Genomic DNA, 23,972 nt, shown 5'->3' with positions numbered 1-23,972 from the left:
TAAACCTTTTAAAGCATGCTTTTTCAATCTGCCACCAGACTGCAAATTAAATTAACTCTGTGAGTTAATTTAGATAAATCTAAAGGTGCCTTCAATCCAACTTCTGTCTCCATCCTTTTTGCATATATGCATCCTAAAACCACATTACACATGTCCACACACTTAAAAAAAAATGGCCTGAAGCATCCACCATTGAGCTTTGTTGTTCATCCCAGACAAAGGTCTTTTAAAATGCTATGAAATATAAAGCTGGACAGTCTGTAGGAAGAAATCAGCGAGCTTCTGCTCTTGAAAATGCAGACCAAATAAATCCATGCAGCTGGTCAGAAACTGTACAGCGTGCAATAAATGAAGCAAAGATGTACGCTGAGCAAAACCCAGCTGCTGCATTATCAAGGGATGTTTGTGGTAGTAGACAGCACAGGCTCTCAGATGAGATGGATTAAAGAAGCCTTATACAGGTTGCTTTATCGTAAAAGGTGACTGTAAAGTGTTGAGAGCAATTGAATAGAACAAATTGTGTCCACCATATGTGGCATGAATGACACTTATTTTTTATTACTTTGCCGTTCTTATTGGCCGTAAATGACAACATGTATAACAAAAGAGAGGCTAGTGGCGATGAAATTCAGATATGCAAAATTAAATTGCATATAAAAATGAATGTAAGGGCCGTGAGCATTTTCAATAACGACGCGTTGATTTGACATGACACCAAAGTGATGAGATTCATGGCGACGTGGCCATGCGTGGTCGGAGACAGCTGAGGAACAGCATCTTTTATTTGCTGCGTTAAGCTCTGATCTTTGCTTGGCTTTGAGAATGTCAATCAGGTAATTAGGAGTCTCCTATTCTCTGACACAACGTATTAAGTATGCTACACATCACCTTATTTTGTAACAGGTTCCCTGCCTTATTTGCTGATTTGCATTTAAATTAACTGTTTCCAGTGAAAACCAGCCATTTCAGAAGACCTATTTAGCTAGTCTGTATTTATATACTGTATATTCTCTTTATATATAGTATTCAATATTATTACAATGTTATTATGTTACCTTTATCATATTATATCTATACTATCTATATTATGTATTACATTATACTCTTATAACTATATATCTATACTCTAGTCAAAACTGCATTATATTTTTCACTATATTTATTATACTTATATGTTTAACTTATTACTTATAACTGTCAATACTGTTACATAACCCTATGATCACAAATGTCACTTTAAATTATTCTAAATTCTTCACTGGTCACTTTAACATGCCATTCACTGCACAGTATTATTACTATCTTTTTCATTGTCCTGCTGAGTACACCACACTATAGTCCTCTGTATATATCCCCCCCTTACTACCTGGATTGTATTTTTGTTTATGTTATTATTTTATTCAGTTTTTTTGACTTTTTGTTTTGATTCTACACTGCTGCTACTGCTGTAACGTCCGAATTTCCCCATTGGGGATCAATAAAGTTATATCCTATCCTAAAATGTATGCATTTAGTTTTTATCAACACATATGAGAAAGTAAATGGTCCTGTTGCAGATTATTTCAGAAAATGGATTGCAGAAGGATTTCTGATAACTTGAACTTCACTTTGGCAAGTCTCTTATAGAGTCAAACGTTTGTTTTATGCAAAGCTCTTAAAACGCAGAGATGATCTGTTCTCAGTAAAGGGCTGACCCCCAGTGGTAGGATCCTCAAATAGCTGAGAAACTTGTCTGTATTATGTTTTTTTAAAGGACTCTGTGTCTCTGGCCTCTACTTGCTTCTTACCATTTAAGAGTCTTCTATTATGAATGAATCTTTCTAAAAAAGCAGATTTCAAAGAAAGTGCCTTATTTTCTTTGATTTTCATGAAAGAAAGTTAAGAATCACTTAGGTAGATCTTTCTTTTATATCCCTAATGTTATGCAGCTCTCTTTCCAATTGTTTCATGTTGAGCGCCTCTCTGTACCAATTTGACTGTGCAAAGGACATGAATGTGAATCAATGACAGAGATGCAGTACCTGTGCTGTGGCTTGGGCTTGCCTCTTCCTCTTGAGGGTTTGAAATCAATGAGGCAAAAGGTGCGTTCAGCACTCTCACCCTGTTGAGCTCAATGAATCGTGACAGCTCAGAAGATTAACAAAAGGAGCTTTTGCTGAACAAGCAGGTCGACTCTCTCACCGCATGTAGCTGTGTTCGCTGTGGCTGCTGCACACGGCTCTGATCACAGTCCATTCAGCCTTACGTTATGTGTGTGATCATTGGGCGCTTTGATGGATACCTATAGGCCTCCTTTAAAAAAAGAGGAAAAAGCAGTAAACATGTAAAGTCACAATAATTGTATTTCTTTATTGAAATATAATCGACCCCTGAGGCTAGATTAGAAAGGCCACATGGTTTGTTTGTGCCTCGTCTAGCTCCTCAGTCTGACACAGCCCCTTAGAACACAACAGACCTGTCAAAAAAACAATGACAACAGACCTTGTCATCCAGACTTGGAGTCACACCACCCATTTAACATACCCACAATATTTCAGGACATACACAATTCAAACTAACTGCATTACTTCAACAATACTTGGCATCTGTTTTGAAAAAGATTGCTACGTCTCCAATCAATGAAAACAAAAAGTGCTCAATGAAGCTCAAATAGAATCAAGAATCACATTATTGGTATGTTCACTTGTTCAGATTTTGTATTTGGTCTGCCTGAGATGTGATGCCAGCACAATAAATCAGCAGGTTTCATTCCAGAGAGGGAAACTTTATAATTCAAACTGCTTTTGGACCGCAAACCAAATCACTCAAGAATATATTTTGTTGACACACAGGCCAAGTATGGGCCAAAAAATTGGTGTCATGTTTTTTGAGGGAAATACACTTATTCTGTTTCTTTTAGAGAGATACATGAGAAAGTTGATAGCTCTTTGTATTTGTATACTAAATATAAAGCGTTCCGTCATTTAGCTTAGCATAAAAAGAGGTAACAGGAGAACAGCTGGCCTGTCTGGTGCATAATTCTCATGGGGCTTAAAATATCTTGCAGATGGACGGAGATGTACGTTGTATAGCTTGTAAGCTTGATGCTAAAACAATATTAATTGCCTTTAATTAGCCAAAAGAATTAGCGTCATGACTGCTGTGATTTCCAAGAAATAATGTATTTTACTTGACAATGTTAACTAAAGTAGTTTTTTTAAGAAATGCTAATTAAGTCACTTTCACACCTGTTATGCTACAGTTGTGTTATTGGTCAAATGCTAGTGGGCTGACTTTACCATTATCATCCAATCATCAGCTAATCAAGGAGGCAGACGATGACACCCATCACTCATTTACACCACAGCTGTGAATGGAAAATTAACCCATTAGAGATATTATGGGTTTTAATTGTAACTATGAGGTTCCATGCGGCTCGAGGTTCCACCAGAACATAAACCAATCTTGTGAAATATCTCAAAATTTATTTTCTTCTATGTTTTGTATAAGAAAGGGAAGGCTAAGCCCCAGTTGTCTCTGACCGGTACCTCTAAAGTGGACTAACAAGCTAGGTCAAGCAACGTTTTTTGTTTTGTTTTTTAAATGTACAAGCCCTTACCACATTTTGAGATTGTATGTTACCTCAGAGACGAGAGAGGCGAGCTGTTTCTTCTAAGTTCCAGTATTTATGCCAAGCTACACTGCGCTAACAAGCTTCATATTTAGTGTTAATACAGGACGTCAGTATCACTCTAATCAATTAGCTTTAAATAACACGCTGATCATTACATCAATTGATTCCTTTAAGAAATGTCATACTGAACAAAGAAACCATTTCAAATTCGCAAGGTGGAAAACAGACATTCCTTGAGTGGCTCACTTTTAATTTGTGAAGTTTTCATTGTGAGCTTCAATCTAACTCGGGACCAATTTTCTACTTGGTCTGTGGTAAAAATGGACATCACAAAAAGTCTCTTGATCTGGAGGCTCAAAGGCAAAAGGCCTGTGACCCGTTAAAAGTCTCAATGAGAAAAGAGAAGAAGAAGAAGAAAAAAAAAGTGGGAGGAAAGTTAAATTTTTTGTCCAGGTCTGGGACAAGCTGAGGTAACATAGACCGTAATAAATTATTCAGTTGTTTAAAAAAACACTTTGCAAGAATCATATCAATACATATCAATTATACAAAATGGTATCAAACATATATGATGCACCATTTTCAATAAACACATTCAGATGTTTGTTTTTTTTCTTTACTCCACTATGATCCAGAGTCTGTCGCTTCACTGCTCAATGATCAGTTCTTCAATGTTTTCTGTCCTTCGCTGGAAAGTTTATGTAGTCCCTTTAACAGTGGATGGAGATACATATTTTCTTCCTTTGTTGGCTGAGGTTGATTTCCACTTGCACGCTGAGGCGAAGCCGTAAGCTGTTTCATAAGTGAGTTGGTTTTTTACAACTCAATCTTCTGAAATCAAAACAGAGTAACACACAGTTTTTCTTTCAATACCTTTCCAATCACTGAGCCTCTATTTATCCCATCTCTGATACAATCGTCGCCATGACAACCGGCACACTCAGGCACACAGGACTACAACCCTAATCATCATGTTTTACATTTAAATCATTTTAACTGTGCCTTTCATTTCAGATTAAACAGAAAACAACATGCCGATAGGAAAGTGAGAAATTGTATTAAAAGTGCAAAAATGTATTCTTTCAAGAGACTGTATTCATCCAGACAAAAAAAAAAGAAAAAGTTGTCCACTGAAATTTTAGTGCATTAACAGTACGAGCCATTTTCATAGGTTATTAAGTTGTACATTCCTATCCACTTCACGGCTACAAACACGGACACAAAGAAACTTGTTGCTTTGATTGTGTAGTTTGTCGACGACATAACTGAGCATGTAGCTGGGTTATCATGGCTTTAAGCCCGGTGGGGGTGTGTGTGTGTGTGGGGGGGGGGGAATCATGCCATCATTTCATCTGGGACTTATTCCCCAGGGTTTTGCTGAGCATGGCTCCTCTTAGACCGGTCCTGAATTCAGCGGCGCTGTCTGAAAAAGCCTCAGGATTGGAATAAAGTGACATCACATTATTTTGGTTAGTGGCCAGTGCAAATTCGCTTCTCCAGCCCGTTTCACATGTGAAACATGAAGCTCCAACTATCCCTTATCTTATTGTACAGAAATCAGAATTTCCTACAGCTCTATTGTAAAACAGCAATTCATTCAAGTAAATTGCCACCTACAGTTTGCTTATTTTTTCAACATGGTAAATATAACTGTAACTGTCTATTTTTTTTTTTACAACAACAACATGGAAATTAAAACAGCTTAAGGACATTTTTTTAAAACTACAAATACAAAAAGAACCATCAGGGCTATTGTTGACACAGCACTGATGGAGGCTGCACTTGCTGCTGGTAATGAGTGAAGAGCCAAACTTGATTAAGTTCAAACGCTTCATGTTAAGTGGTTCTGATAAACTGTCTGTCTTAATATGGGATATTTATTCTTTTACGAGTGCCCGTAAACATGACGCTAACATGTCAGTGTTGGTCCAAACCCTGCTTTTTGACATTAAACTGTAACCACAAACACCGACCAACCTCCGCATCATGTACAATTACACTAGTTAAACAATAATAACTGGTATGATACTTTCTCTCTCTCCATCAAATCACATTTCTTTTGCTCCGTACGACACGTCCTTTCTCACCCTCTCCGAACTGATTTCTCAAAACCAGAGCATCACATGACTACAAGTTACAACATGTACTCACAGAACTCACGATTCATTCATCCACAACACCACACAAAATCTATTTGTTACCACTACTGGTCTGACATCCATCCACCCCCCGCCTTTATGATGTTCACTCTGCAGGGAGAGAACACTGCTAGCATATCTGAAGTCCACACAGGCTCTTTTCCTGATTTTTAAGGATATTGATGATAGGAAGGTGACGTCCAGCAGGCTCTTTTAGTTGAGTCCTGAAAAATAAAGCGCCATTTTGAGCCAGTTCCTCACTTTTCAAGAAGATCAAAGTCTCATTATCAGGATCATTTTTGATCTCTGGCTTTTCTCCCAGAGTCCGCTGTCTTGTGCCGCATTTGATATGGAAGTCAAAAGTTACACTTGATTAAGAAACAGTTCTCTGACACTGTATTTCTGTGTTGGGACACAGCTGGGAGGGATGTAATGACCTCCGGAAAAGGGCCGTAAATTGAGGAGAGAGGGCACAGCACTCATCCCAAGGCATCCAGGAGGGTGAGGGGACATCGGTTCCAACGTTTCGGATTCGCCTCTCCTTCGGTCCCTACGTATCCGTCCTTGACCCCCACCCATCCCTTTTGCTCCAGTAGTCAACCACTGCGAGGGAATTCCCTGAAATCCAAAAGGTATGTGGGTGTGCGTGTTGGTGTTTATGTTACTATTGATACAAAAGAGGCAGGAGAGGTCACAATATGGCGCAGCGGAACCTGCGAGAGCCTGCGGAGCGTTCTGCTCTCCATTTCATCTTCTTTTTCTTCTTCAGGTTTCGCTCTGGGACCTGTTGTCTGTTTGTGGAGAGAAAAAATAAATACACTTAGGGGAAACACTGACAATGTAAAGTGGAAGCTTGTGTTGAAGGAATAATTCAACTTGCAGGGTCAGGACATATTCAAACTAACTTTCTTGCTTAAATTAGAGAAAAATTTCGTTAATACTCTCATGTCTGTAAAGCCATTCAGGGTGGCTGTGGTAGAGTCGGTAGTTTATAAACAGGAAGGTTGGCGGTTAAATGGACTTGAGCTGTAGTTCTTTTCTAGTCTTCTGACGACTCAAAGTGCTTCTACACTGCAGGTCACACCTAACCATTCACACCAATTCACATGCTGATCGTAGAGGCTTCTATGTAAAGTAACTATCAGACGTAACCAATCCATTCATACGCTACCGTGGCACACCGAGGCAGTAGGAGCAACTTAGGGTTGAAGAGGAGCTGGGGATCGAACCTCCGACCTTCCGGTTGAGAAATGAGCGACTCTACCAACCTCTAGTGTGTTTATGTGGTGTGAATGGGTGAATGTCACATGTAGTGAAATAACACACTGAGTGTTCAAAAGATTACAAAGGATGGTACAAGTCCATTTAATATTACTGCTATGATTTCTCCACACAAAAGGGACTGTTTATGTTCCAGACTACTGTTATGTTGAATGAAGCAAATTATAAAAAAATTACATATAAATATAAAATTTGTATTAAGTTTTGAGCCAATCAAGAGCCATGTAATCATGTCTCAAAGAGTTTACAGAAAACACTTAATATAAAGAGGTGTGAAAAATTATGTCCGTCTACTGCTGATGCATCAGTCAGAAAAAATCTTTGTTTTTTTTTTCATCCAGCTCCTGCATGCCTGGATTCCTTCAGTCTGACCACAAGAGGGCAACATTGATTCATCAGTCAAGTCTCCTCGGTTAAGGTACATTTTGACAACAAAATAAAAAAAGGGAAAGCTCTTTCATGAGTCAGTTACAGATCTGTCATGTTGACATTAAGAGCTCTGCCTTTCCTGGATTAAAAGTCTGAGTCAGGATCCCGAGTAAGCACACTGACGTGCTAACTTGTGACTTATTGTTAGAGAAAAAGACTTGGACAGGATAGGCACATGTACAAAACATGGAAAATACCCAAATTCTCCTGAAATTAGACATGTATCACGAAATTGCTCTTTTTATTTTTTTGTTTTTTTTCCACTCTCACTTCACTGCCTTAACATACCAGTGTAACACTCTGAGCACCAGTAAACACTCAAGGAATGAAAGACTGAAATAAAATGCTCAAATGCTTTGAGTCCAAACAAATGTTCTCTGTTTGAACGATCAAATTGTCTTCAAGTCTAAAAATCAAACAGCCGTAAATCTTTAAGTTACCTTATAACACGGACCAGCTCATGAAAGGCTTTATCGACATTCATTGGAGGATCCTTGGCACTGGTTTCAATATAAGTTATCTAAAGAAACAAAGAAATAGTCAAAATGTCAACAATAGTGGTGATTACCGCAGCTGTGACTGATAAATGAAACGATGCGAGAAATAGGACAGGAAACAGAACAGCTGGCTGGTGGCCTTAATCGAGCAGAAAGTCGTTTCAGGAGAGAATCTGCATTAGTTAAAAGTTGACTTTTTTTTTGTTGAGTCTCAATAAATCAAAGACTGACGATTGATGTATTCATAAAAGAGACCTATTGTAATAGCCATGAAGTGATACTAATGAATGAGCTGTATTTGAATCCAGTCAGAGTGCTGCACTTAGCAATGCGTTGTTTGATTACTTCAAAATAAACCAGCTACTGTACCACAGCAATGTTTTCTAAATCTATTATCAATATTAGGTTGTGTTAGCAGTCGCTGTAGGCCAATATTGTACACTGGAAGAAGAAGCAAGCTACTTTAAAAGGCAGATGTGGTCTGCTTAAGAAGAACAAAAAACACATTCATCCAACAGAGAAGAAGATTCAACGCCTGCATGGCGGGTGTACATAAAACTAGAAGTTATTCAGCTCCTTGTGTTCGGGGAATCTTCTCATTTGCTGTGAAGAAGCTTCCTCACCTGCACTGACAGAAAAGGCAGTGCTGTGCACAGGGCATCCATGTTTGGATGTTCATACATTTTACCCTTAAATTTTAGTCAAATTGGAATTTATATGACCAAGTTCAAGGTGTACATATTTTAACCGTACATTTGTTTCTGACTTAAGTCAAGATTCTAAGAAAACATTCTGAAATCCTCTTCCACAGCTGAAAGGTTGGTAAGGCAATGTGTAAGTCAAGCGTTGCACATAAATGAGCCCAGTTTCTTGTACTCAGTGAGACATATAGCATATCCATCAATCACTGGGATGGGATTGACACTCATATTGGCTGAAAGTTGAATATCTGGTCTTAAAAGGGTGTTCTCTTCATCACTACCAGAAACAGTGGTTGTCTCTGTCCTCACTATGGAAAGACTGAGTGCTTGAGAACAGGTGGAGTACTTACACTATGTTTTGCAGCCATCTCTTGACCCTGATCAGAGGTGATCTTTCTCAGGTGGACTAAATCAACTTTGTTTGCTACTAAAACCATCGGGAAGGCCTCCCTGTGAGTGAGAGAACACACAGACGCACATTATCATGCATTCCTATAATTTAAAAACAGCATCACATGCTACACAAATTCTCAGGAAGTTGTCAGAATTTCTGCAATTCTCAAATGTTGTGGAAATGTGCTACAGTAGAACTTCACATAATATGAACATTCCTAGTTTGTTTAGTTCAAGGTTCTGTATTTGTATCTTTAGTTTTATCAGTCAAAAGGCGTCCATTGTGCTCCTTTGTCCCAGTGTTAAGTGTCGCTCGGCTCAGCTGCTGAGAGCTACCTGTCCTTGACCCGTAGAATGAGTTGATGGAATCGGTCGACGTGTTCGAAGCTGGCCTTGTCTGTCACAGAGAAGACGATGAGGAAGCCGTCTCCTGTCCTCATATACTGCTCCCTCATCGCACTGAACTCCTCCTGCCCGGCTGTGTCCAGCACTGCCAGGATGGAAGAACATAAAATGTTTGACTTTTTCACTCACTTTTTACCCTTTCCGATGACTTACAGTGTGTATCTGAAATGGGCTTTAAGGACCGACTAAGTCGTTATTACTACTTTTCAGATGAAATACTTAAAATAATTTAACATGTTTTTATGGAAGTAGCCAGGTCCTTTTTTCATGTTTTTTAATCTATACATTTTTAGTTCACTGCACCAGTTACGCCTGAATAACCCAAAAAATTAAGAACGTATTAAACATGCTGAGACAATGTAAGTGGTAAAAGTTATTTCATAGTTGAACCTATTCTATCTCTTTTCCTTATTGCATTAATTTAAACGTGGATACAACTGACTGTTTGATTATTAGGACCCCCATTAGCTGTAGTCGAGGTCTTTGTTAGCTTTAAGTCCATCTTTGGTCAATATCATGTTAGTGTGACATTTACAGTGAATGTGCCTGAGCAGAGGTGTGTGTGTGTGTGTGTGTGTGTGTGTGTGTGTGTGTGTGTGTGTGTGTGTGTGTGTGTGTGTGTGTGTGTGTGTGTGTGTGTGTGTGTGTGTGTGTGTGTGTGTGTGTGTTAAGGCTATAGTTAATGTTTTGGTTTCAAACCTGTGTGTGAGAGATAAATAGAGAGTGTTGTGGATTTTTTTTCTATTCCCAAAGAGTGAAAATAAAGAGTGAGAAGATCTATTCAAAAAAGAACCCCAAGATCGATCTGGTCTCAATGAACATTTATTCGAAGGCAGAATCAGCGTTCGAAGACCCCTCTCTCACACGGTGAGGAGAGAAAGAGGCCCTGAGAAAAGGCAAACATGAACACTTATACATTTCTATCACATTACACAGGGCACTCCCCATCACCACATAGAGCCACTGCCCACCAGGCAGGGCACGATCTATCTCCTTGTGTGAGAAAAATACCCTACAAGACTATTTACCATCTCCCAAGGCTGAGAAGGAGATGGAATCTAGTGAGAAAGAGCCTAGGTGACTATTCCCACATGTACAAACAGTGAGAAACAGAATAAAGGGTGAGAAATGATTGAAAATAAAAATACCCGATAGGCTGTGCATGTAGTATTCTAAGACATTTCAGATACTTTTTATATGACAGATTATATGAGACCTTTGTACAACACATATAGTACACATGGAGTAAAATGTTCCATAACAAGAAGAACGTGGAGGAGAGCGAGGGTGTGAGACAGACAGAAAGGCAGAGAGCATGTGTGTGGCCGTGTGTATGATGTGGCTTTAAAAGTAAAATGTGTCTCTGACTGGTTGGCCACCTCTGACCTAGACAGTGACTGTACCATGATATCTTACACTTCAAATCAACATAACAAGACTTATATTAAAACTTGTCTGAAGAGAAGCTCAGCATTAGGAGGAAGAATCTTCTACCTGTATATATTTCTACTCACCATCCAGTATTGCCCACTGTCCATCTATCTCTGTGTGTTTCAGATACGAGTCTTCTATTGTGGGATCGTAGTCTGGCACAAAGATCTTCTGGAAAAACTGGATGGTGAGAGCGCTCTTCCCAACACCACCATCCCCCACCACCACAAGCTTGTACGTTGGCAGGTTGTCACTTGGCAATGCACTGGTTGCCATGGCTACCCCAACAGTGGTGGTAACGGTGGGAATTAGGGTAGTACGGTACTGAGGGGAGACACCTGGCTGAAATGGAAGAACACAGAGAGAAGACAAAGACAATATCAGGAAGAGGTGTTTAGCTTGTTTGGTGGGTTTTTTTTACAACATGGAGACCACACGCCATAACTGGATGACAACAAATGTATACAAATACAATAGGGGAGGCCAAAAGGGATAGATCAGCACACTTAAATGCATTCAACTCACTGAATACATCCAAAGCACAGCTCAAACCCACATTTGTTCCACCGGCCTTTAAGACAAGCTAAACCTAATATAAATGTTCTATTCAATGATTGACCGATATGGGATTTTGGGGCCGATACCGATAAGAATGTGATATCGGCCGATATCTTTCTTAGCTCTATGTTTGATCTTTAGCGCTACATGTAGCTATATATACAAACATTTGTTCCATTTAATCCCTAACATGAATTATTGTGGAAAAACACAAATTGCTTAACTGGAATAAATTCTGCACATGGACGTGCATCCCCACTTGAAGCTCTGGAGTGTAGATGTGTTACAAAGAAAATCTGAATGAAATGCTACCTGGCCAGTGAAGAAATCGAGCAATATCAGCACATAGCTGCAATAATATTAGCCAATAGCGACAGTTATTGGATATGATGATATCAGCTGGCTGGTTAATGGCGTCTTGTCTGTAAAGCACTGTGGTCAGCTGAGGCTGGTCAGCGGCCACATAGAAAGACAAGTTGAAAGACAGTTTTTTAAAACTGTAGCCATCCTTGCTCATCAGCACCAGCATGATTAGTCAGTACTTTAATTATTAATACTTTGATTAATGATGGGCCACAATGCTGAACATCTCTGGTCTTTGAGCCAAAGTCTGCCAGCTATCACTAACTGCATCGTTTTAGGACTACTGGACTATCAAATCAAGTATGCATGCAAGATGAGCTCAACTTAAACCAGGAGCTCTTAAGCAATCTTATTAATAAATATACCATTACTGTATTTAATTTGATACCTGTATGTGGATGAAAGCTGTGAGCTGTGTAAAATGACACCTTCAGTCCACTTAAGCCAATTTGCTTTTTCACAAATGCATTCAAGAACTAACTTGGTCAAACATGCTGCACACATTTCAGCACACCAGACATGGGCTGTGGATTCTGTCAAACTGGCCATTTGAAAAAGAAAAAGAAAATTGAAAACAATTCTGATGACAGCAGCAAGAAAAACCCTGAAAACAGCTTAGGGTTTTTTTTTCTACGTGTGTGCAAAATGGATCAATAGCAGGTTTGATTCAGTTTTTGCATTTCTTTGTAATCGTTATTGAATTAATATATCAAAGCTATACATAAAAGATATCCAGCTTTAATACTGGGAGCCTCACTTGTCCATTAAAGCCAATTGCAAATATGATTATGTTATGCAAATATGTTCAGAAGATTTCATCATGCACTGAGTCAAGAGTTGAGAAGAACTTATAATAAAATGTAATCACAATATGCTATTCCTCAGTCACAGAGCACACTGCTGACTGCAGGGCTGTTGAGGCCACGCCCCCTACATGCACTGTGCTCCATCACATGCACAGATGATTTCTAGAACCCTGGACCACACTTTGAGCCCAGAGCACCAGACTACTGAAGCCACACATTTTAGCTTGTCGACTACATAAAGGGAAGTAAGTTTGGCTGATGTTATTGGGTAATATATTTTAAACATTTGATGTAAATCTGTTGAAAGGTTTTTTTCATTGTAATATTTTGCATTGATGTCTGCAGGATAAAACAAAAATGTTTATATTTATGCTTAGATAAGTTACAGTTCGATTAAATGACCCTCAATTTCCAGTTAATTCCCATCATTTTCCTGGAAACTTTCCAATTTGGAATACTTCCAAAATTCCCCAGCTTAACTTCCCTTGGAAAGTTTCCAGAAATTTACAGTATAGAAACTTTGCAACCCTAGTAAGGTATGATGTTATAGTACTTAACTGATCAGTCACTTGCTATGTGATCTTAATTAGCACATACATAGCTTTAGTGTAAAATATAAGTACATGTGCACTGTTGTCAGTTAATCAAGAGCCGAGCAAACGGACTTTAAATATTTTTGGTCCTGGGCCTGACTTGTCCACAGCTGTTGACTCATGGAAGCTTTAAATACGGTCACACAAACAAGACAGCAACTCAAATAGACCCCCAAAACCATTTCTCACTCCTTTTTTAAATTAATCTTAAAACTTTTTTTTTTTTAAATCACATCATGTTTTCCATGCATCTTATTAGCATCAAAACTCTGGGAGAAATTTAGTTTCCTCTCTTCACCATTTAAACAAATACACAGATTGTTGTTTACATTTATCCAATGTTTATGTTTCCCTTCACTTGCTACGCACCACAATTGACAAATTATGCACATTTTAATACATACAGTAGAGTTGAACTGTTTTTTGCTTCTTGGGTCAACAAAAAAAAGTATCTTTAACTATCTATTTAATCATGAAGGTCATTAGAGTCACGTAATATACAACACACATAATCTTTTCTAACACTAATATGTATCCCTCGCCTGTCAACAAACTCCCCCAAACATGAGAAAAGTCCATCCTCTCCGTCTCTGGAGCCTGCTCCACTTTTCAGAAAATTTGTGCTCAAACAGGCTGTTTGGAGATTTTCCCTTAATGACATCACAAAGGGCAGTAACCCCTCTCCAGGTGGGTGACACTCCTACAACTAGGTGTTTGTTCTGCCATCTGAGTCTGCCACTGTAAATTAAAAAAACCAGCCAAGCCCTTTTAGAGGGGCGTGGTCAACTAAGCTCCTCTGTATTTAAAGCTACAGACACAAAAAATGGCCTGTTCTGAGAGTTTAAAGGCATGATCAAATACAGGATCAGAGCGGACAGACAAAATAAAACATTAGCCAGACGTACTCAATGAAAAAAAGATGACATCAGCATCCATTAAGAAGACTGTGCATTAAGATGAGACCCCGTGACTTTTTAAGAAAAGATCTGTCCTCAAGAAAATATTAATGGAGCATTTTAATTGACATGGTTTGAAAATAACCAATGAAAACAAATTTGAAATGGATATAAATGACGTGAGCTGGCAAGCAACACTGCAGGAGTTAACACCTGTGCTCAACACTGTTGCATCAACACAAAAACAGCTCAGATATAACTTCTGGGGTCTGAGCGCTGTTGTTCCTGTTTCTCGAAAAGAGATATCAGATTTTCTGTTGTTAGACCCAAACTCACTTAGGCTTGAGTTGCATGCTGCATCTTAAGGTAGGATTTATTGATAAGGTTACTGATTGCTGTTTAGTGTGCACATGTGCACAAGAACATCCATCTACACAGGCAGTGTGCTTTTGTGCAAATGGTTCCACTCTTTTCCATGAATCACGGGAAAGGCCAAAAAACAGCTGCTATAAGCCAGCAGAGACATCGAGTGAGAAAGTCAACATGAAATCAAAGTTGAATTTGAAACAAAACATGTTTGCAAATGTTTTTGGGGGAAGCAAAAAAAAGGTTCATCCTGTTTGTTAAGTGTAGAAGGATGCACGCTAAGGGTCGCAGTGAGTGACCCCTAAAAGTGCTGATGCAAGGCCTTGTATTGAAAGCAAACGCTCTCATCATAAAGCAGCGTTGGGAAATGCAGCCACATGTGTCCCGCAGATCCACATCTAACTGCTATTTTGTGATTATGTGTGATCCTGGAGTAGCCAGGACACGACAGCCTTCTCACATCATAGTGTGCTGACACGTTTGAAATAAAAAAGCCTCAGTGGAGGGAAAGACGAAACGGCTAAATAAAACGGTTAGGAATTCTAGACACTATTCTGGTGAGACAAGCTTTTTTTTTCAGTCATCCAGAGGAGATGTGTCAAATCTGCACGGAAAAGAAGCTAACAGGAGCAATGGCGAGCGTGGTTTTGGCCGAGCAGAAACGAATGTAATGACGTCTATACTCTCAGAGGCCCGCTGTAACCACAGAGCCAGAGGAGAAATATGATGGCCTCCACACAGATGGATTGCTGCAGTTTGCAATTATGGCTTTTTTCAAAACAAAAATAAACATCTCTTTTGATCCAATATGAAAAGTATCCTATGTTCTGCACTATTTAACAAATGTTCTTTTGACTCTTTAAAAAGGAATACGAGATGGTGTGAAGATTGCACTCGACTGATAACTTCTTCTCTCATATTTTAGCAAGTAAGACAACTTATGGTGCTAATGAAAAAAAGCACAAACAGCCTGTACTGGAGCGCTTGTTTCGTCTTTTCTGGGATACTTTAAAACGACTCCAAGGGAGGGAAGCGGCTCCCTCTGAAAAGAGCTCTAAAAAGGAGCTCATATTAATCTAACTAAATCTTCATTATTTCACTACAATGAAAGCATATATCATTTTCCATGTCTGCCAATAGTCCCCTTGATCTAACTCACTGGACCTTTGATATGTGTCATGCTAGGTCGTGCTCATGTAGAAAATCTCTCCGCACAGCTGGCCACAGATATTGAGAGTGCTACAGAAAGAACGAGACACAGGAGGGAAGCAAAAGCAGAGAGGGGGGAAAGGAGGGTGAGAGAAATCGGAAACAGAAGAGTGAGGGAGAGGAAGCCAGGGCACATGAGGACAGAGTTGAAAGAAATACTAGAATATGGTGCCGAGTAATTACCATAGACACCTCTGTTTTAACTTGCACCTTTTCCTCTTTTTATCGGGGGCCAGTTGTCAACTTTAATTTCTACTGACAGATGTTTCCAGCTCTAAAATCCTCTTTACAAGAGCAGTTAAAAGATAATGATGAGTCAACACCTTTAACTGGGCGCCTGTATCTCTTAACTGTGAAGTGCAGCAGGCTCAGACTGAAATGGGCAGAGTAGAGTTTGATCAGATGTAACACCCTAACCGCCGCAGTGACACCCTCGAGTAGAGCTGTGGCTCCAGAATAAACACTCCGAGACGTAGGAAGGGTAAAATCAACACCGAAGTCAAATTGCACAAACGGACGCACATGTACATGAGCAAGCAAGTCGGCGAGACAGCAAGCGATCCTGCGGCAGGTTTCACACTACCCCGCTGACGGACAGATGGAGGTGAAAAACATGGAAGCAGCAAGTCAAAGGACAAGACTCTGTGAATTAAACAAGAATGTAATAAAGTCATGATTTATATGTTTTGCAAAACACATTTCATTTTTTCAAAAATCATCAAATACTATTATTGGCTTTAAGGAATCTGTATCTGGAGATAAATTAAGGTCAAGTATACGTTGCTTTTTAGTGGGTGGGTGGCTAACTTATCAGACCTAAATATTAATTACATATCTCAGGGAAGTCTGTGTAAATCTATTTCTAAATTAATTTAGTTATTTCTAACATTTTGGGACCATTTTGGTTTGTGCAATTTAAAGAACAGTAGAATTAGAAATATAACTAATCTTCCTTATAGCGTTGGGAAACCTTCAGATTTGTAGTTCTTATGAAACCTTGCAGCAGACCAAAGTAGACACAAAAACCCACATTCACTCACTACTAGCACAACACCCACACACCCACGCACCCATTCCTCCTCCATCCACCAGGAAACAGCTGTCAGCTGGCTATGGTCCATCCTTTCCTGCCCAGCACAATGAAGGGAAGGAAGATGTTTCCTTCCTCTCCAAAGTCAGCCAGCCGAACAGCCAGTCACTCTGCAGCAAGCAGACAGCGAGGTTAGGCAAAGAATTTCCAGGCCAGATTCCTGACGTTCAAAAGCCTCTTCAGTCAGTTCAAACCCCGGCTTTCATGAAATCACAGCACAACTGTGTGTGCCACTGCAGCCTTTCAGGTTTTTTAGTGCAGAACAGTGAGGGAGAACAAATCGCATCGTATCTGAGTACCTGCCACCCCGTCTTCTCTGCTATCCTGCCTGGTGTGGCTGAGCTGTATCCATGCCAGATCACAATCGAGTGCGATGTGTCAGCATTTCCCTCTGTTAGTCGACTCGGTGGAGGCAGCGTTCATCATTCTGTGAGACCAGAATAATCCACAGTCACAGTTTAAGACAAACTTATTTTGGAAGTGGAACCTTGGTGGAGGAAATGTTGCCATGTTTCCAAACCCAAGTTAGTCATCTGGTCAGTGTGGCCGTCTTTAAGGCTCTACAGGCCCGGAGGTTTCAGAGGACTTACTTAGGCTGTGAACGACACACTTTGAGTATTATTTCAAACATATGTTTATGTCACTTTGCTTTGAGAACAAAGGGCCAAAATGCAGCAGGGTAGAAATGACCCTTTGCCCTGATTAACACACACGTAAGCAGAAGTCAGCATATGAAAAGATATGATAGATAGATACTTTATTGATTGGGAACAAATTTGTATTAGCCTACTACACAGGGAATTACTTTACAACACCAAGTACGAACAATTCATGCTAACCAATTGTGTCGGGCTAGTTCAACCAGGCAGCAACCTCAAATGTAGAACAATTGCAGTTCTTCAAGTGTCCACTAGACGGTGGCTGCAAACACCCTGGATTTCAAATACACACCCTTTTTAATATGTTATTCTGTACAGCAGAAATGAACATGAACAGCCTGGGGAAAAAAACAAAAACAAATGGGATAGCTCATTTCATTGTGGGAAATTGCTTTTTTTCCCATCTGTTTTAATTTAATGATGCAATAAAGGTGTTCATAATATGGGGGAATAAAACATAAGCAAATGAATATTGAAAAAAAAAACCGCTCAGTCCTACACTTTACACTGACAAACAGCTGATGACAACATGAGGGCAAACAACTATCAGGGGTTTTCTAGGAGGAAAGATGTGGATCTGATCTGACAGAGAAAAAGATTTGTTCTGTTAAGAAAAAGATCAATACTGACCCCGGAAGATTTAAAAGGAGGTGACTGTATACAGCCAGATCTAACTGTTTTTTTATTGTGGCCTATTTTGACACTTTGTGGAGTTTAACCACTTTTGATGCATATGGCATTTTCAAAATGATCATTTTTAGGCTCATTAAAATAGTTTAGAAGAGAAAATATGTATGCTAAACAAAACAAAAAAAATCAGCTTTTAATCAGGCTCTTGGCCCAAACGTGTACAATGCCCTGTACACATGCTTTTATATGTTAAAGAAAACAAGCAGCTGAAGTGTCTTTGGCTTTATATTTAGTCTGCTAAGAAGCTGGGCTCTTGAGAGGTGGCAACTCGCTGCCATGAGAAAGGACAAAGGGACTTCCCTCTTCACATGGGAACAAAGCAGCTACATATCACACGGAACATGTGTGAGGAGGAACACAGCGGTTCACAGCCCAGCCTGTGCAAAGCGTCTCATATCAACACTCATCAATCATCTGAAGGAGGTGCTAGGACACAGGTCGCACAGTTCAAGACACTTGCGCACTCAGGTCGCTGTCAAGTGACTTTTCACTCCCGTCAAACTCCACCTTTAATTTTCCATTAATTTAGAGCTGATCACATCTATTGTTTGATTCGTGATAATAGTAAATACTGTAGGGAACTGTTCTTTAGTCTGCCAGAATAAATACTGTCATTAATTTATAAACTACTTTTAGGAGACGGGAGAGGCAGATTGCTGGTTTTTGTCACCAGGAGAGCTGAACTCAAAGAGAGAAATCACTTTTCTGACATTTTCTAGTTTTCAGACATTTCTTTACTAGTACTTCTGTCAACATTCTCCACCTGACATGGATCTAAAGACGGGCCTGACCGATGGGGTTTTTGAGGCCGATACTACAATATCAAAAGTGACACTGATATAACAGCCGATCTGTCTTCGATTTATGTTTGCTCTGTAGTTTGATGCACACATTTATTGCATTGATCCTTTAAATGCTGTTATCCAACACTTTCGGAAAAAAGATATAATGAAGACAAGATGGACACTCAACTGGAACTGCAGATGTTCGTGCATCACTGCTTGACAGTCTGGAAAGCTGTAATGCTTGTTGTGATCCATATGGCACATTCTGTGGTGTAAGAGAGGACACACTCACACGAGCTAAGTTGTCCCGTACCGTGCTTAAGAATTGTCTTGAATGATAAAAGCATGCTTAGTTTAGACAAACGGACTCGAATAAAAAAAACAAAAAAAAACAAAGGGAGCCGCTGTCGTGTCTGCGTCCACACATTGAATAACAGCACGAAGAATACTTTATTGACTTTGGGGTTATTTTACTCGGATAAAGCCAGAACACTCTGAAGGCTGTCCACGTTGTGTACCCGCAAGCTTGTGCCCGTGCGTGAACCGTACTAACACGTCTTTCAAGCGTGCCAGGTCCAAGAATGTGCTGTGCTTGAGCACGGATCGGAGCGCTCAGAACTGGTCAAAAGAACTGGACTTTAGGGGTGAAGCGTGCTTGTGCATGGTCAGGATTGCCTCGTGATGCGCCCTTAATCTAGTAATATCAGCACATCTCTGCTACAAAATAAACCAACACCAATAGTCACTGGATATGCTAATATCCTTCGATGTTATTGGCTGGCTGATTAATCAGTCGGGCTCTCATCTAAAGCCAAACAATGTGCTTTTTATTCTTGTTGTAAATGTTGACCTAATCTTGCTAAATGAATCAAATCTGCTCATCTTGTTTCTTTTCTGTATTTTACACTGAGGCCACGTTTCAGCAGGAGTCTGGACTAATCACACTCTGTACTTCGACGTCTTTGGATTCACTCTCTCAAAAGAAGTTTGTTCTCTACCGAACAACAGAAACACATCAAAGAAGACTACCATATTCACGTCTCTGAGTCTGTATATGATTCAGTCACTGATTGAATTTATTATTGTGTCACGCACACTAAGTGCCCAACCCTCGTGGGCTTATAAGACCCCAGAAGATTCAGCTGCATTTGACCATTTCATCACATTAGTTATTAGTTTACTCTTAAACAGCGTGTTCGGTCTTTTTTCCAGGCTTTACAGATCAAATCTGAAACAACAAAAGGTTCTTTTTTTAAAACACAACTCGTCATCATCAAACCAAAAGAAATCAACTTGATTTCTAAATTGAAGACAGAACTTCCCTTATCTTATCAAACAATGGACAGTAAAACAGAAAATGAATCTCAAATGTACACAATAAACCTGCCGGTCTCTAAAGCTAAAGCCAAAAGACATGTAACTTTGTCTTTTGGTGAAATTAAACTTAACTCAGGCTTCCACACTGTCCATTCCTTTATGAGACAACTGCCTTAGTTTAGGTTTACACCACAGGTGGTGGCTCAGTTGGTAGAGTTGTTGTCCCTCAAACAGAAGGTTGAGGGTTCGATCTCCAGCTCCTGCGAGCAACATGTCCGATGCGTCCTTGGGCAAGACATAGACACAGACAAAGACATACGCCCCTGACACAAACGTCAGTGTGAATAGAATTAGTTACTGGATTGGCCACATAACCAGCCAGCAGTGTAAATGGGCGGTGTAAAAGCACTTTGAGTAGTCAGAAGACTAGAAAAGCGCCATACAAGCTCAAGTCCATCAAAACCAGTTCTAAAGGAACTATTATACACATTTGAACTCATTTGCCCAAGAATGACAGGTATCCATAACGAAGATCTTATTTGTGATGCGTCTCTGATCTGACATCTTAACAGGTCTATTCTAAAGCCGAAGCATTTCACATTTCTGTCTGATGTTTGGAGGCTCCAAGGATTCACAGCCAGGACTAGCGTTAACTTACAGACAAACCGAGAAGGACGTCAGAGCTCTGTGATGTATGAACACCAGAAGCATAATCCGACAGTGGACACACGTGAATGATAAGTTTGTGTTTAAGTCACAAAGTTTAACTTTGTTCAATACAGAGCCCGGAGCTCTTCCAGCTGACTGAGACAAAACACTCTCAGCGTCTCTAAACGTCACGTGTTCGTCCAAAGTCAAGCCAAGACATTTGAATTGATCAATATGTGATAGCACTTTAGTGTCTGAATTAAAAACATAACTGGACTCCTTCCTTACTGAGGATTTTTGTCTGAAATGTACTATTTGTGTTTTGTCTTCATTTACCTCGAGTTTCCATTTCCAGCATCATTCTCCATAATAATCTGAAGATCATCTTCAAGTTTAGCCAGAAGAGCTCCATCATCAGTGTCTAATAATATTCCAACACTCTGATCATCCACTTAAACTCCATCTTTAATTTGAAGAACTAAATCGTTGAAATAAATAAATAATAAGTGTACACGAGGCAAAGTGTCCCTTCATCACATTTCCTCCACAGATGGCGGACTCTGTCCCCACACTTTAACACTCTGTGCAACAGAGGACAAAGTGCAAACAGCCTAACAGAGGGCTTTTTGAACTGCTCACATGGTTGGGGATCAACAATTAATAAAGTGATCCGCTCTCTCGTAACAACAAGGCTCAAGCCATGAACTTGATTTATCCTTACTCTTCGATCTTTAAGAACAGGCTGCATGCTGCTGTGACTCAAACTCTCTGTGCCGTCTATGAATTAATCCAACATGATGAAGATGATCCAACAGAAGATTATCTCCAACACATCCTACAGTTGTGCAACTTTTGATTTACACCCTGATGATTGGTTTGGGGGCAATTCCAACTTCTGTACTACCTTTCATTCAGTCATGATTTTATTATGTTGGGCTACTTTAAACTGAAGGATGCCATTAGTAATCCCCAACTATGGCCGTGCATTTTTACTGGTCTCAAATGTGATTCAATCACAACAGTTCAGTGGACGATTTGATCCGATATGATATAGGTTGATGCATCGCGATGCCGGCCCATTTGGTTGGACAATGATAATGTTTACCAACTTTCACGTTTTTTGCAAAAAAGAAAAAAAGTTCAAATGTATGATTATGAGCCAGATGTAATAAAAAGCTAATTAATATTGTATTTTTTAAACTCATAGAAGAGTTAGGGCTGATATGAAGCACGAGTATAACTCGGTCTTATAACTGAAACAATATTTCATCATGATGTTACACAGGAAGCAGGTCACTGGCTTGATATTTATCCAGTTCAGCTCCATTCGTTTCTTTCTCGATGCTGTCCGCTCTCATGTTCTAAAAAAAAAAAAAGCTTGATACGAACATGTTCACGTGAGAAGATGGGACTGTTTCCAGCAACGAGTCACTTCGGAGGTGTCATTTAGTTTCTTTACAGAGTTGGCAGGTGGATAAAAGCAGGTTTCCGAAAGCTGAGTTACGTAAGCTTCTATTGAGTCCCAGAATAAAAATATAAAGCTGAAAATAAGCACTACAGGTCAGCTTTAGGGGGCAGAGAATTAGGAGAAAGCCCCGAGCCTGGCACAAGAACTTATTGGCTGAAAGCTTCATGATTGTATTAAAAAAGATGTGTGTTTTTAGATGGACACGAGAAGTAATGGTATGCCCATGTTCTGTATCAGGCCTTATACGTTCTGAAATTAGATTCAAATATTTCTATCAAGTTGTATGCTCTTACTTACATTAAAAAGTGACTAATGTGATGCTCAGAACATATTTTAGGGGCATTTTGTAAATCAGGATTCAGAAACAAGTGTAACAAATAGCACCAAATATATTCAAGGTTTAGAAAACCAGAATGAACCAGTCATCCAGATTACAATTTCCCCCTGGTCAAAAGCTTTCCTAAAAATTGTTAAAAAAAGAAAAGAAAGAACAGCATGCAAAAGTGAGCAACCTATTACTCTCACCAGAAACGTCAGAATGATCAGCAGCAGCAACAACAGCAGTCATAGCAGGAGGTTTGACATTTCAATGGAGTAAGGATGGCAGAGAGAGATCTGTCCCCAGACAGCCAAATAATCTGGTGATTTCACTCCGCTATTAATAGTGATTAACGCGTGTGTATGTGTGAGTGTGTGCACACACACACACACACACGTGTATGAGTGTGTGTGTGTGTTTGCAGACTGACTGGTGCTTCTGAATGATCTCATCCTATGATTTGATACATGAAGAATCTCTCTGTTCTTTGTGTCCAGCCGGTTCAATGGGCACGTCACTGTGCAGCTACTGCACACACAGCTGTGGAGAAAACACGGCAGCCTATCATTTGCTGTATGGTTTCTGGACATTTCTGACTGACGACAACAAGAGGCAAAGCAGTTGTGTTTTCGCTTCGTCCCCACGGGGAAATAAATATTTGACACACGAAGGCAAGGCCCGTCACTGTGTGTGAGCGGCCGGGTGGAAACCAAAATAACGGTCCTCCTCGGTTGCTTCATCTTTCTCTGTAAGTTTGCAGCAAAAATGAATTTCCGCAAACGGACTCCACTCGTTCACAATCTTAATAAAAAACAAGCTAGACTCCCTTTACTATCTTCTCCACTGTCACAAGTCGGAATAATGTGTTGACAGTGAACTAGGCAGCAGTAAGTTGTGGATATACTGAGAGTCTAGTTTGTGATTTTACAGTAAGGTTAGGTGCGTCTTCAGTACAGACTCCCGCATTCACGACCTCTTCTCTCTGTCAGACAGAAAGCCACTTACCGATATGAGCCTCGCTGTTGATGTGGGGGGACACAAAGAAACGTCCTCACACCGACATGTCCCTCCTGCTTTCTCCTGTTTCTCGGCTTCACACCACCGCCGCCCTTTCGCCACAGCCGGGACTGAGCTCCCCACATCTGCGAAACAATACGTGGAGTCGCTAATCTTTGTATTGCAACAGCTGATGCTAAAAATAGAAACGCCCGAAAAAGGGGCGAACTACAAATTTGAGAAAATAATAGGTCATGAAGTTTTCATTTTTCAGGGTAATATATAGTTTCCTCTTAAAGCTAGTGATAACATACATGTTAG

At 39.8% G+C, this 23,972-nt stretch overlaps 1 protein-coding gene across 1 annotated transcript; it reads right to left on the bottom strand.

Moving 5' to 3' along the window:
- Positions 1-2,482: 2,482 nt before the first annotated feature.
- mrasa (muscle RAS oncogene homolog a) lies at positions 2,483-23,804 on the bottom strand. The gene is made up of 6 exons (XM_079358105.1): positions 23,661-23,804; positions 10,972-11,230; positions 9,389-9,542; positions 9,010-9,109; positions 7,902-7,981; positions 2,483-6,542 (listed from the first exon to the last, which is right to left on the bottom strand). The coding sequence occupies exons 2-6, from the start codon at positions 11,162-11,164 to the stop codon at positions 6,443-6,445; spliced, it is 627 nt and encodes a 208-aa protein (XP_079214231.1). The 5' UTR covers positions 11,165-11,230; positions 23,661-23,804; the 3' UTR covers positions 2,483-6,442.
- Positions 23,805-23,972: the final 168 nt, after the last annotated feature.

This window comes from Symphodus melops, assembly GCF_947650265.1.
Source record: "Symphodus melops genome assembly, chromosome: 12".
In the NCBI taxonomy this organism is placed as follows: domain Eukaryota; kingdom Metazoa; phylum Chordata; class Actinopteri; order Labriformes; family Labridae; genus Symphodus; species Symphodus melops.
Note: the sequence above shows the minus strand (reverse complement) of the source record. Positions and strands in the feature narration are given on the sequence as shown.